The 15581-nt window shown below is 46.8% G+C and overlaps 1 protein-coding gene across 7 annotated transcripts in view; it reads left to right on the plus strand.

Moving 5' to 3' along the window:
* Nucleotides 1-13613, plus strand: part of LOC118210117 (nuclear receptor corepressor 1-like) — a 113884-nt gene extending 100271 nt beyond the window's left edge. For 5 of the 7 annotated variants that reach the window (XM_035385995.1, XM_035386001.1, XM_035385997.1 and 2 more), the window contains 6 exons: nucleotides 2995-3138; nucleotides 9054-9196; nucleotides 9546-9599; nucleotides 9807-10298; nucleotides 12241-12414; nucleotides 13230-13613. In XM_035385995.1, coding sequence (XP_035241886.1) covers nucleotides 2995-3138; nucleotides 9054-9196; nucleotides 9546-9599; nucleotides 9807-10298; nucleotides 12241-12414; nucleotides 13230-13414 — 1192 coding nt within the window. In that variant the 3' untranslated portion in view covers nucleotides 13415-13613. The remainder of the gene's footprint in view (nucleotides 1-2994; nucleotides 3139-9053; nucleotides 9197-9545; nucleotides 9600-9806; nucleotides 10299-12240; nucleotides 12415-13229) is intronic. The other 2 variants (XM_035385998.1, XM_035386002.1) reach the window with 2 other exon arrangements.
* The last annotated feature ends 1968 nt before the right edge of the window (nucleotides 13614-15581 follow it).

The following is a 15581-nucleotide window of genomic DNA, read 5'->3' on the forward strand; positions in this document are numbered from 1 at the left end:
GGCAGATTGACAAGCTTGACAAGTTTTTAATATGTAGAGACGATAGAAACCTATGGGTAGCACATCAGAACCAGGAAGTTCAATTTTTTTGTTCAACAGACATGCTATAGTTGTGTCCTTGGTCACGTGCCTACATCACGTGTACACAAGGATAGCGCAGACATTGGGTAAAATAAATAATGCATTAAAAATTAATATCTTTGTCTGTGTGGTAGGGAAAAAATATGTTACCTCGGAAAAATAAGTGATTTGTCTTCCTAATATAATGCACAGAGTTAACATCAATATATGAGTGGAAGTGTTTTATTTTTACTGTCAAAAATGAATGGACCCCCAATATGGAAACTTGATTTTTGAGCGAAAATCATAGATATCAGCAGGGAGCGACATTATATCCGGTGCTGGGGTTGAGAACCGAAAGCTGGCCTCTTGTTGACAAGCCCAAGCAGTAACAGCAAGAGCCAATCACAATCTCCCACAAGCTCAAGCAGTAACAGCAAGAGCCAGCCACAATCTCCCACAAGCTCAAGCAGTAACAGTAAGAGCCGGTCACAATCTCCCACAAACCCAAGCAGTAACAGTAAGAGCCGGTCACAATCTCCCACAAACCCAAGCAGTAACAGTAAGAGCCAGTCACAATCTCCCACATGGATCTGACTTGTAAATGCATGCATGACTGTAGGCTACTGTAAAATGTGATTTTTTAACATATAAACTGTAGATTGCTTGCCAACGTTGGGTGCCTTTGTTAACCCCATTGCGCAGTGCCCCTAGTGCTTGGCACGCTGGCGAGATTGCTCAATTCAGACATTCTGTGCTCCTGCAACCAAATTATGAGTTGAAAACACGAACTCTGTTTTCTAGCTTTATTAGTAGACAATTAAGGACAACTATACCGAAGACAGAGTTGTCTTCACAAATAGGAACAACATTTGCATCCAGAGTTATGTCCCTTAGGTTGCTATGAATAACGCCATTAGGCCTGTAACTAGAGCGACTAAAATGAAATGAGCCTTATATCATTTCAGGGCATGAACAAAGATACTGGAAAGTAGCTTAGCGCCACTCAAATTAGGATGAACCTTGTCTCTTTTAAATAAAAAAGGAGAGTGTAAAAAAGAGTCAGAATTGTCCATATAATCAGCACCTATAGCAGAGCAAAAAGACTTGAGCCAGCGATCCAGAGAAAACAGCCTGCTGAATTTCTCACAACCCTGGCCTTGAACCGGCAGGGGACCAGAGAGAAGGATGCCTTTCCCAGTACTGTCAAGAGTGGTGTATATGGGTCTCAAAATCCATCCTCATAGTTAGGTATTCCCTAAGTTTAATGTCCTTAAAGCCGACATGCACAATGAGGGTATGTGCTGTAGGGTGGGTTTTAACAATGAAGGGAATCTTCTGATTCAGGTCCAATATTCTCGCTTCAGAAAAACAGTGAGTCACCGCGTTATCCAGCCGAATGTCTCTAACTATAGAACTTCCCACGACAACATCTCCCCCACCAGGCTCACTCTGTGAACCCGAGCCTGGAGGGGGGCAAGGTGCACTCCCACTCGAGGGTACACCAGCATCTCCCCCACCAGGCTCACTCTGTGAACCCGAGCCTAGAGGGGGGCAAGGTGCACTCCCACTCGAGGGTCCACCAGCTGTGACATCTCCCCCACCAGGCAGACTCCGTGTGCCTGGGGAGCGTGAGTGGCAAGGGGACGGCAGCAATGATGTAGAATCTAAATTTTAGATTTAGTGCATGTACACATATAATTGGTATTTCTCACTTATCGTTTACTGGTTTGACAGGGAGAGGAATGTGGGTTATGGAGGAGTTTGATCCTCCTTGATGTCTAATTTAAGTGTGATGTCATGGAATTTGCAAGGCCTTAATATTCCTGTAGAGAGAATTAACCTCTTAGCGCACAACCCCTAGTGGTGGGCACGCCGGCGTGCCTAGATTACTAAACTCAAACATTCGGTGCTACTGCAACCAAAGTGTGAGATGAAAACAGAAACGCGTTGTTTCAGTTTCATTAGTAGACGATACATGACAACTATGCCGAAAACGGAGTTTCGCAGCCCCACCATTGTCGCTCCGGTTGTTCATTTAACACGCACCCCCTCCCTGCAGTCTCATCTAAAAAACACCCCCCACCCTTGACATAATGGACAATATTGTCTATCTTGGCATTCATAAAAATATTCTTTCACCACTAAAAAATCGTACTCCGTCATAGCAACAAGATAAACTCGACAATAGCCCTAAGATATGCCTATACAGCCGTGAAAACGCTGCTCACTGAATAACGAAATAAATGAGAAAAAGTTTTTAAAAATGATACCATGTCATTCTACAGTCAATATCTGGGACTAAATATTGAATAAATATAAAACCTTACTGTTGGTTTTACGTGTAGAGATGTCCCTTTCGAGACTGAGTGGTCATATATTGCCTTGGACAATCCATTTGTGAAATATACGCTCATTTGTGACGCCTGGGTAACTTCCAAAATAGCTGTACGTCAAACCACACATTGTTTACGACGTTGTAGTACAATCTGGCTTGATCAACAATTAATCTGTCCACTAGGTGACAGAATAAGCTTTCTAACGATGTATAATATGTCTAGTTTTACTTTTTGAATAGCGTTTTATAGTTCAGCGTAAGCAGAAGTCTTGTCTCAAAAAAAAATGAAATCACCCACGTTTGGACATGTGTTGTGTGGACGTGTGAAGCTGTTTGTAAATTATGTCTGTTGAAATGGGGTCACAAGGTACAGAAATGAATGTTTTTAAGGGCTGAGAGTCTGTGGTCATTGTGGTTATTCTGTAGGAAACCCTGAAAAGTGGCAAACTCTTGGTGCTGCATACAGTAGGTGTGTGTGTGTGCCACCCCGCCAAGCCGTAACTTCGAGGATGCCATACCTGCCATTCCAATCTGACAGAGACCCTGAGGCTGAAGTCCTGGTCTGGGCAGCCCACTCACCTCTGTGTGTTCCGCAGGGCTGGGAAGTCTCCAGATCAGAGTGGAGTGGGGCTGGATGCCTACGAGCCCGTCTCCCCCCTGCAGAGTTACCCCACCCTGGACAAAGAAGATTCAGCCCCGCCACAGTGCCAGACACAAGAGGAGGACCCTTCAGAACAGAGGTGCCATTACCATGTCATACTGGGCCCTGTGGGTCTAACAGAGGTGCCATTAACATGTCATACTGGGCCCTGTGGGTCTAACAGAGGTGCCGTTACTTACCATATCAGACTGGGCCCTGTGGGCCTAACAGAGGTGCCATTACTTACCATGTCAGACTGGGCCCTGTGGATCTAACAGAGATCCTGTTACTTACCATGTCAGACTGGGCCCTGTCGGCCTAACAGAGGTGCCATTACTTACCATATCAGACTGGGCCCTGTGGGCCTAACAGAGGTGCTGTTACCATATCAAACTGGGCCCTGTGGGTCTAACAGAGGTGCCATTACTTACCATATCAGACTGGGCCCTGTGGGTCTAACAGAGGTGCCATTACTTACCATATCAGACTGGGCCCTGTGGGCCTAACAGAGGTGCCATTACTTACCATATCAGACTGGGCCCTGTGGGCCTAACAGAGGTGTCATTACTTACCATGTCAGACTGGGCCCTGTGGGTCTAACAGAGGTACCATTACTTACCATATCAGACTGGGCCCTGTGGGCCTAACAGAGGTGCCATTACTTACCATATCAGACTGGGCCCTGTGGGCCTAACAGAGGTGTCATTACTTACCATGTCAGACTGGGCCGTGTGGGTCTAACAGAGGTGCCATTACCATGTCAGACTGGGCCCTGTGGGTCTAACAGAGGTGCCATTAACATGTCATACTGGGCCCTGTGGGTCTAACAGAGGTGCCGTTACTTACCATATCAGACTGGGCCCTGTGGGCCTAACAGAGGTGCCATTACTTACCATGTCAGACTGGGCCCTGTGGATCTAACAGAGATCCTGTTACTTACCATGTCAGACTGGGCCCTGTCGGCCTAACAGAGGTGCCATTACTTACCATATCAGACTGGGCCCTGTGGGCCTAACAGAGGTGCTGTTACCATATCAAACTGGGCCCTGTGGGTCTAACAGAGGTGCCATTACTTACCATATCAGACTGGGCCCTGTGGGTCTAACAGAGGTGCCATTACTTACCATATCAGACTGGGCCCTGTGGGCCTAACAGAGGTGCCATTACTTACCATATCAGACTGGGCCCTGTGGGCCTAACAGAGGTGTCATTACTTACCATGTCAGACTGGGCCCTGTGGGTCTAACAGAGGTACCATTACTTACCATATCAGACTGGGCCCTGTGGGCCTAACAGAGGTGCCATTACTTACCATATCAGACTGGGCCCTGTGGGCCTAACAGAGGTGTCATTACTTACCATGTCAGACTGGGCCGTGTGGGTCTAACAGAGGTGCCATTACCATGTCAGACTGGGCCCTGTGGGTCTAACAGAGGTGCCATTACCATGTCAGATTGTGGGCCCTGTGGGTCTAACAGAGGTGCCGTTACTTACCATATCAGACTGGGCCCTGTGGGCCTAACAGAGGTGCCATTACTTACCATGTCAGACTGGGCCCTGTGGGCCTAACAGAGATGCCATTACCATGTCAGACTGGGCCCTGTGGGTCTAACAGAGGTGCCGTTACTTACCATGTCAGACTGGGCCCTGTGGGCCTAACAGAGGTGCCATTACCATGTCAGACTGGGCCCTGTGGGTCTAACAGAGGTGCTGTTACCATATCAGACTCGGCCCTGTGGGCCTAACAGAGGTGCCATTACTTACCATGTCAGACTGGGCCCTGTGGGCCTAACAGAGGTGCCATTACTTACCATGTCAGACTGGGCCCTGTGGGCCTAACAGAGGTGCCATTACTTACCATATCAGACTGGGCCCTGTGGGCCTAACAGAGGTGCCATTACTTACCATGTCAGACTGGGCCCTGTGGGTCTAACAGAGGTGCCATTACTTACCATATCAGATTGTGGGCCCTGTCGGCCTAACAGGGGAGCTTCCAGCCTGGGCTGTGCAAATACAAATCTTCCAATAGAAATTTGATGAGAAAAGGGGATTTTTTTTGTCAATCTTAAACTTTTGGGTTTGAGGACAGTTAGCTCAGGGCTTAAAGTTCTCCGGCACTACAGCTGTTTTAGATCAATTAAACACATTCTTGGCTTATAGCAGCAACAAGTGCAAGTGGATTTTTGTTTAGGGTGTCTTAACCACATTATTCATCGTAGTCTGCCATCCAATGCTATTTTTCACAATTACCAATGGTATGCGAGTGGACAGCATATAGACCACGGTGATCTGGGTACTTTCATGCCACTTTTGGGGGAAAACTAAACAGGAGTGCACTTTAAAAACACAGAGTTTTTAAAGTTTAATACATTTTAAAAAGCAACGGAAGATGAAAATGTGGTAAAACTGACTGCCAATCGGGGGCGATTCTAGGCTCAGACCTTTAGGGGGGCTCAGCCCCTAATGAGAATGTGACATGCAGACAGTGCCTTGCAACAGTGTTTAACTCCCTGCTAAATCACTCATTTCATTGGATAACAATTAATACATTAATATTTTTCTATATATGATATTGTAATTTACAACAATACTTTTAATGAATTACTAGTAAGTAAAATGAGTTTTACACCACAAAATATTTTTTAAGGAAATGAAAAATGGAATAAAAATGATGTTTGCAAAAGTATTCAGCCCCTTTCACTTTGGCAAACCTCAGTTCAATTAGGGTAGTGAAGCAACCTAATTAGTTGGGTGGTCTATTTTAGTAATGGTTCAGAATGAACAATCACAGATTTCAATATAATACACCTGTTTTAGAGAGGACCCACAGTCAGTTAATGAAACCTGAGGCAAGGACTTAATCATAATGTCTATAACTTTCCAAAGTAAATAAAAGACTACTTTAACTAAAATAATAAAGTGCATCAGTTAGCTCGTTAGCTGGCAAGTGTGCAATGCAAGCAGACTAGCTCAGAGAGCTAATCTCTGAGCTAGCTAGCAAACAATGTCAGCTAACGTTCTTTGACACTATTCACACCATGGAACTATAGCCAGAGACTTTCTAAGTCTGAAATAATTACATTACATTACATTACATTACAGGCATTTGGCAGACGCTCTTATCCAGAGCGACGTACAACAAAGTGTATAACCATAACCAGGAACAAGTATGACGAAACCCCTAGAGAGAAGTACCGGTCCAAGTACAGGGAACAACCGCATAGTTCAACTTGGACCCTGATGGTTAAACTGATTAACACTAACAACGAGAACGGCAACAACGCAATCTATGGAAAAATAAAAATAAATAAAAATACAAGTAGTCGTTAAGACAGTTGATGCGCCTAAGTCACCTATGAAACAGCTGCCTAGTTACAACCCTAAGTTTATTCATTTACAGGGGGGAAGGGAGGGATGGGGAGAGGTGCAGCCTGAAGAGGTGGGTCTTCAGTCGTCGTTTGAAATGGGTCACAGTCTCAGCTGTTCTGACCTCCACAGGGAGGTCATTCCACCATCGTGGGGCCAGAACAGACAGGAGACGTGTAATGGAAGTGCAGGTGCGAAGAGGGGGAGGTGCTAGGCGTCCTGAGGTAGCAGAACGGAGGGATCTGGCTGGCATGTAGGGTTTGAATATCTTGTGGAGGTATGCTGGGGCTGATCCCTTGACTGCCTGGTATGCTAGGACCAATGTTTTAAATTTGATGCGAGCTATAACAGGCAGCCAGTGGAGGGTAGTGAGCAGGGGAGTTACGTGGGAGTGTCTGGGGAGGTTGAAGACCAGACGAGCCGCAGCATTCTGAATGAGCTGCAGGGGTCTGGTGGCAGATGCCGGTAGTCCAGCCAGAAGAGAGTTGCAGTAGTCCAGGCGGGATAGAACCATTGCTTGGACCAGGAGCTGGGTTGAGTAGGTGGTGAGAAAGGGGCGGATTCTGCGGATGTTGTATAGGAAAAATCTGCATGCCCGGGTTACTGCTGCAATGTTGTTGGAGAGGGACAGCCTGTTGTCCATCATCACTCCCGAGATTCTTGGCGCAGGGTGATGATGTCACTACGGTGTCCCCTAAGGAAATGGAAAAGTCGAGGAGGGGAGAGGATAGAGCAGGAATAAAGATTAGCTCAGTCTTTCCCGGGTTGAGCTTCAGGTGGTGATTGTCCATCCAGCTCTGTATGTCCCTCAGGCACGCGGAGATGCGGGCAGGGACCTGTGTGTCCGATGGGGAGAAGGAGAGAAAGAGTTGCGTGTCGTCGGCATAGGAGTGATAGGACAAGCCATGGGCAGATATTACAGGGCCAAGGGATCTGGTGTACAAGGGATCGGCTTTGCTCTAACTCTATGAGCCACACAAACAACGTTAACTAACTTTAACAGTACCCACACAAAACTAATGACATTCACGCACTGCCATGTTTAAAATCTGAAATGAGCTACAAGCAAGCTAGCTCAGAGATGATCGTTAGCCGTTAGCTAGCTAGCTTGTGAGCTCGCTAGAATTACGTTGATACATCGCCAAACACATCGAATCAACTACACAGTAATATTGATTTGACCCAACGTTCTCTGTCAGAACATTCAGCAATTTTATTTGCTAATGTTTCAACTTACTTGTGTTTTTCGGCGCCATGAAATCCTAAATTCACTACCTAGCTATATCTCGTGAGCTCAGTTTGAAACTAGGGGTGGGGTGGGTAAGAAATGTAACGGTGCTGATTTTCAATTTACAAGCATCTAAGCCCTCAGACAAGTTCGCAAAACCTAACGTTAGAGAGGGCTAAAAATGATTTCAGAAAATAATAATAATAATAATAATAATAATTATTATTATTATTATTATTATTATTTTTATTATTATTATTATTATTATTTTTATTATTATTATTATTATTATTATTATTATTATTTTAGGGGTGCTGAGATTAAATTTAGGTGTGCTTCAGCACCCCTAAAAAGAGTCTAAAATCGCCAATGCTGCCAATTATATTACATCACTACCCGGCGTTGGGCAGGCAAAGGAAAATTTGATTTGATTGGTCTCTCCCTCATCTCACTTGCTAGTGAAATGAACATCAGTAACTTCCCTTGCCTCCGACATGTCAGAGTGGTACTGAGAGCCCAAACTAATTTCTTGAACTGTATGAAGTATGATATTGTGTATGAAGACCATTGTCCTGCTTGAAAGCACTTTCCACAGACAGAAGTGTGTGGTGATCAGGATCCCACAGCTTCCCTTCCTCCCCCTCTCTCCTAACAGCCTATAGCCATAGAGCTCTTCCTCCCACAGCTTCCCATCCTCCCCCTCTCTCCTAACAGCCTGTAGCCATAGGGCTCTTCCTCCCAAAGCTTCCCTTCCTCCTCCTCTCTCCTAACAGCCTATAGCCATGGGGCTCTTCCTCCCACAGCTTTTCTTCCTCCTCCTCTCTCCTAACAGCCTATAGCCATAGGGCTCTTCCTCCCACAGCTTCCCTTCCTCCTCCTCTCTCCTAACAGCCTGTAGCCATAGGGCTCTTCCTCCCAAAGCTTCCCTTCCTCCTCCTCTCTCCTAACAGCCTATAGCCATGGGGCTCTTCCTCCCACAGCTTTTCTTCCTCCTCCTCTCTCCTAACAGCCTATAGCCATAGGGCTCTTCCTCCCACAGCTTCCCTTCCTCCTCCTCTCTCCTAACAGCCTGTAGCCATAGGGCTCTTCCTCCCACAGCTTTTCATCCTCCTCCTCTCTCCTAACAGCCTGTAGCCATAGGGCTCTTCCTCCCACAGCTTCCCTTCCTCCTCCTCTCTCCTAACAGCCTGTAGCCATAGGGCTCTTCTTTGGGGATCTTCAGTCAGACATAGCAAATGTGCAAAACATAAAGTAGGGTTTTTCAATACATTGGCTGTGCAGTTCACAACGCAACAACTTTTGGCCATTTTTGTAGTTTTTTTTTTGTTTTTTTTTTGTTCATTGTCGTAATTTAGTATCACTAACATCTCGACATGGCTAGCTATTTTAGTGTGTTTAATAATGTGCATCTGTGATTCCAGGCTGGATTCTCGCTCTCCTGGAAGTGTGAGTTACCAGCCCTCCTTCTTCACCAAGTTGGAGAACACTTCCCTGATGGTGAAGTCCAAGAAACAGGAAATATTTCGCAAGATGAACTCCTCAGGCGGAGGTGATACTGATGTTGGTAAGTATGTAGCTTTTCTCCTGATTCTGTGTCCACAGCGCTGGTGCCACACAGTGCAGTTTATTTCTGTTTCTATGGCAAATATCTGCCAGATGCATTTGTTTTACAACCATGGCTCAGTGTTGCAGTTGATTCATAGCTTCAAAATACTGTCTTTTTAAAAGCCTGATTTTAGTTATTTAAAATATGTTCCCTTTGAAGACACCAGTTCATAGTTTAGTTTAGACAACCATCATTTAATGTTAGTACTTTCTTTTGCATTTTGATAATGAAAAGAAAAACCGTTTCAGAGCCATAATGGTCATTATTCATGTTAACAGTTTGACAAAAGGATTTTGTTTTTCCACAGCAAGTGCGCAGCCTGGCACTGAAATCTTCAACTTTCCTGTGGTAACCAGTTCAAGTAAGCTATTTAGGAATACATTTTTTACCACTAGCATACACTCCACAGAAGTATCACAGTTATATATGTTGTTTTTTTGTTGTTTTTTTTTTACAATTTTTGAGGGGAACAATCGGCTTGATGTTTTGCGCCTACAATTCGTCCTCGTGTCCAGAACAGAAACCACGGCACATCAGCGCGACTTGAGTTTTCTGTTTGTTGACACAGGCAACATCAATGCTAGAAATCACTCCATCAGCGAGCACGCCAGCAACCTGGGCCTGGAGGACATTATCCGCAGGGCGCTGATGGGCGGCATGGAGGACCAGCAGGAGAACCAGCGGGAGAACCAGCGGGAGAACCAGCGGGAGGACCGGCTGGAGGACTGGCAGGAGAACCAGCGGGAGGACCGGCTGGAGGACTGGCAGAAGGACCGGCAGGAGGACCAGCGGGAGGACCGACTGGAGGATTGGCAGAAGGACCGGCAGGAGGACCAGCGGGAGGACTGGCAGGAGGACCGGCAGGAGGACCGGCAGGAGGACCAGCGGGAGGACCAGCAGGAGGACCGACAGGAGGACCGGCTGGAGGACCAGCGGGAGGACCGGCTGGAGGACTGGCAGGAGGACCGGCAGGAGGACCAGCGGGAGGACCAACGGGAGGACAGCCCGGGCGCTGGAGTCCAGCACTACGGCACTGCTCCTGCAGATGTGGCAGCACCGAGTGAGCATATTCAACCTTACACACAGCATCTCTGAGCATCTTACACCTTACACACAGCATCTCTGAGCATCTTACACCTTACACACAGTATATCTGAGCATCTTACATCTTACACACAGCATCTCTGAGCATCTTACATCTTACACACAGCATCTCCGTGCATCTTAAACCTTACACACAGCATCTGTGAGCATCTTTAACCTTACATATTAAAGGCATCTTAAACCTTTCACACAGCATTTCTGAGCACCTTGGACCTTCAAGCAGCATCTCTGAGCATCTTAAACCTGACACACAGCATCACTGAGCATCTTACACCTTACACACAGCATCTCTGAGCATCTTAAACCTTACACACAGCATCTCTGAGCATCTTAAACTTTACACACAGCATCTCTGAGCATCTTACACCTTACACACCGTATATCTGAGCATCTTACATCTTACACACAGCATCTCTGAGCATCTTACACCTTACACACAGCATCTCTGAGCATCTTAAACTTTACACACAGCATCTCTGAGCATCTTACATCTTACACACAGCATCTCTGAGCATCTTAAACTTTACACACAGCATCTCTGAGCATCTTACACCTCACACGCCGTCTCTGAGCATCTTAATCTTTACACACAGCATCTGCGTGCATCTTAAACCTTACACACAGCATCTCTGAGCATCTTTAACCTTACATATTAAAGGCATCTTAAAACTTTCACACAGCATTTCTGAGCACCTTGGACCTTCAAGCAGCATCTCTGAGCATCTTAAACCTGACACACAGCATCACTGAGCATCTTAAACCTTACACACAGCATCTCTGAGCATCTTAAACCTGACACACAGCATCACTGAGCATCTTAATCCTTACACACAGCATCTCTGAGCATCTTAAACCTTACTACACATGTAGTGAATTACACCTGATCCTTCACAACACAGCATCTTAAATTTTACACCTGATCCTCCACAACACAGCATCTCTGATTTTGCAAGTAGGCCCAAAATTAGACACACCTGGGAACATTCCAATCAATCAAAGTTACCTGCAAGACACTATGTACACGTAATCCAACTGTCTGTTCATGAGAATGACGATTAAACCTTATTATACAGACATTTTGAAATTAAAAAGACGCATCCTGTCACTACTGTGAAGGCTACTGCTTCACAACAGCAAAGCATAGGAGAAAACACACTGACCGAGCACTAAAGAGCTGTGATGTGATTGCTCTGCAGCAGCACTAAAGAGCTGTGATGTGTTTGCACTGCAGCAGCAGCACTAAAGAGCTGTGATGTGTTTGCTCTGCAGCAGCAGCACTAAAGAGCTGTGATGTGTTTGCACTGCAGCAGCACTAAAGAGCTGTGATGTGTTTGCTCTGCAGCAGCAGCACTAAGGAGCTGTGATGTGATTGCACTGCAGCAGCACTAAAGAGCTGTGATGTGTTTGCTCTGCAGCAGCAGCACTAAAGAGCTGTGATGTGTTTGCACTGCAGCAGCACTAAAGAGCTGTGATGTGTTTGCACTGCAGCAGCACTAAAGAGCTGTGATGTGTTTGCACTGCAGCAGCACTAAAGAGCTGTGATGTGTTTGCACTGCAGCAGCACTAAAGAACTGTGATGTGATTGCACTGCAGCAGCACTAAAGAGCTGTGATGTGATTGCACTGCAGCAGCACTAAAGAGTTGTGATGTGTTTGCACTGCAGCAGCACTAAAGAGCTGTGATGTGTTTGCACTGCAGCAGCACTAAAGAGCTGTGATGTGTTTGCACTGCAGCAGCAGCAACACTAAAGAGCTGTGATGTGTTTGCACTGCAGCAGCAGCAACACTAACGAGCTGTTGTGTGTTTCTACTGCAGCAGTACAAATGCTGACATATGATTACATAATGCAGATATTTTTGTGTGAATCACCTCCTGCTTGCACTGTTGTCCTGTGGCAGGCAGGCAGAGGGCCGCGGAGAGAGCCAGTAGCGGGAAGCCACAGTGTCCCAGCCCAGGACGGGGCCACGGCAGGCCGGAGCAACCATCGCCCGGACCCACCGCACAGTCCCAGGCAGACTACCAGCACAAAAATGTAGCAAGGTGGGCCTGGGAGGAGAGGCCCTCATCTGCAGGTAGGCCCACAGTCAGCACAGTAACACTAAACCACATATTCAGCACAGTCACGCTGACCCACACAGTCAGCAGTTACACTGAACCACAGTCAGCACAGTAACACTGACCCACACAGTCAGCAGTTACACTGAACCACACAGTCAGCACAGTAACACTGACCCACACAGTCGGCACAATAACACTGAACCACACAGTCAGCACAGTAACACTGACCCACACAGTCAGCACAATAACACTGACCCACACAGTCAGCACAGTAACACTGACCCGCACAGTCAGTGCAATAACACTGACCCACACAGTCAGCACAGTCTCACTGAACCACAGTCAGCACAGTAACACTGACCCACACAGTCAGCACAGTCACACTGAACCACAGTCAGCACAGTCACACTGAACCACAGTCAGCACAGTCACACTGAACCGCACAGTAACACTGACCCACACAGTCAGCACAGTCACACTGAACCACAGTCAGCACAGTCACACTGAACCGCACAGTAACAGTGACCCACACAGTCAGCACAGTCACAGCCTGCCCCTGTGAAACACTGAACCACAGTGATTGTAGAACTTCCCAGCACTGTTAATATGTTATTGTTCCATTTGCTCAGGCTGTGCCTTTTTAGAGATTCATTTTCCTTTAAATATATTGGGAAATTATTTAATTGGTTGGCATGAATTCCTCTAAACAAAGCCTGCCTCTCCTCCATGATGGTACATTTTTGGAGTCTTCTTGGAAGATTTCTCAAAAAAATAAATGATTGACAGTAAATTGATAATGTGCACCTTTTTCCCTCCTCGCCCCTGCCAGGCTCAGCCCAGTTCTCTTACAATCCCCTGACTGTGCGCATGGTGAACAGCAGCCCGCCCACCTCCACGGCGGCCCCGCCCCCCTCTCAGCAGGCCCCGCCCGGCCCTCTTCCTCCGAGCCGCGCGTGGGAGCGCCAGCCCCTGCTGTCAGAGGAGTACGAGACTCTGTCCGACAGCGACAACTGAGCGCGTGCAGCTCAACCCCTGCTGTCAGGGTGGGTGTGGGCTGAGCACAGCGGCCGACGGCATTGGATGCAGCGAAGGTGCTTTTTCTTGAGTGACAGACTCCCACAGAAGCTTTAAGCGTTATTGTTGTAAAGTAGAATTATTAAAAAACATCTTATAATGTAAAAAATTAAAATAAAATGGAATAAAAATAATTTCAGAAAAACTTTAATGTCTTTAAATGAGTGAATGTAAATATAAAAATGCTAATTGTCTATCCACTTTTTGGGAGGGATGGGCCAGGTGTACTTTGGCCTCTTCCACAAAGCTGAGGTGTGTGTTCCTGTGCCCCTGTGGGCAAGATCCAGGTGTATATCACCGTGTGCAAATTATCAAATCCAATAAACTACCAGTGATGTTTCAGCACTATTACACATTAGTCAATTTGCGGCACTGTAGCAGTAATGCAGATTGTTCTATATAATTATGATTATTTGTTTTTTTTTTCCAGTCTTTGCAGTCTTCTCTTTAGATTTTTGGGCAATGCCCAGTATTCCAAACACTGGCATCGCAGTTTTGATGATGGAAGGAGAAATAAGCTTGACCTTACATTTTTTTATTTTGTTTTTGTTTCTTTTATTTTAATTTAAACATGTATGTTTTTTGACCCTTGTTAGTGACCTGATGGGATTTAGATTGGTCAATGTCAGTGTTTTATTGAAAGGTGACCACAGTCACAGCTTTGCTGAAGTGGGAGCAGATGGGGAATGGGGGTTTATTTGATGCTTATTAATGTGTCAGAATGTTGTCGTGTGTTTTGCCGTTTCCTTTTGGCACCGGTCTGTGGTCAGGAGACGGGCAGTTTTTTCTGCGTTTTATATAATCCTGCAGTATCTGTGTATCTGAATCCCCCCAAGAATGGGTTAAATCGGTGCTATGATTTTTGGTACTGCAATTTTTAAAGCAGAAAGTGAGCAGAGCTCTTATGTGTTTTCTGACAGTGTGAGCTGCTTTGTCACCTATAAGCGCTATCTGTGCTGCTTTCTTTCTGTCTGCATTGTGACTGCTGACTCTGCTCATTTGCTCTTCTGCCATTTTAAATGTGTTTTATTTTCATCCCTCGCCTTACTTCTCCCTCCCAGGCGGTAATGTGCTTTCTCAGTTATAATCTCATGTGCTGTATGGGTCTGGCAGACGCACACCCTCCACACCACATGTAGCCCCCCCCCCCCCCCGTTTCACACCCTCCACACCACATGTAGCCCCCCCCCGTTTCACACCCTCCACAACACATGTAGCCCCCCCCCCGTTTTACACCCTCCACACCACATGTAGCCCCCCCCCCGTTTTACACCCTCCACACCACATGTAGCCCCCCCCCCTGTTTCACACCCTCCACACCACATGTAGCCCCCCCCCTGTTTCACACCCTCCACATCACATGTAGCCCCCCCCTCTGTTTGACACCCTCCACACCACATGTAGCCCCCCCCCCCGTTTTACACCCTCCACACCACATGTAGCCCCCCCCGTTTTACACCCTCCACACCACATGTAGCCCCCCCCCCGTTTCACACCCTCCACACCACATGTACCCCCCCCCTCTGTTTGACACCCTCCACACCACATGTAGCCCCCCCCCTCTGTTTGACACCCTCCACACCACATGTAGCCCCCCCCTCTGTTTCACACCCTCCACACCACATGTAGCCCCCCCCCCTTCTGTTTCACACCCTCCACACCACATGTAGCCCCCCCCCTCTGTTTCACACCCTCCACACCACATGTAGCCCCCCCCCTTCTGTTTCACACCCTCCACACCACATGTAGCCCCCCCCCTCTGTTTCACACCCTCCACACCCCGTGTGCCCCCCCCCCCCCCCACAGTGAGGATTGGCATGGAAGGGTCACAGGTTCGATTCTGGATGGTGCCTCACCCGGGATCCCGCACTTTCCCACGTGAGACGGCTTTGGCGTCAGCAGAACGGCATATTCACAGTGTTATGCCTGGTCATTGTCATCTTAATGACTTCTCAACATGTGTTAAGAATTATGCCATTTATTTTGCTGAGTAGAGAAAACCCTACCATATACGTCGTATTCACTCACCATTTTTATTATTTCTGTTCTGTATTTAATCACCTTGATGTTTCTGTTTGCTCAAGTTACAACACGTCTGCTTGTGCTT

The sequence above is a fragment of the Anguilla anguilla genome, chromosome 12 (assembly GCF_013347855.1).
Source record: "Anguilla anguilla isolate fAngAng1 chromosome 12, fAngAng1.pri, whole genome shotgun sequence".
Classification (NCBI taxonomy): domain Eukaryota; kingdom Metazoa; phylum Chordata; class Actinopteri; order Anguilliformes; family Anguillidae; genus Anguilla; species Anguilla anguilla.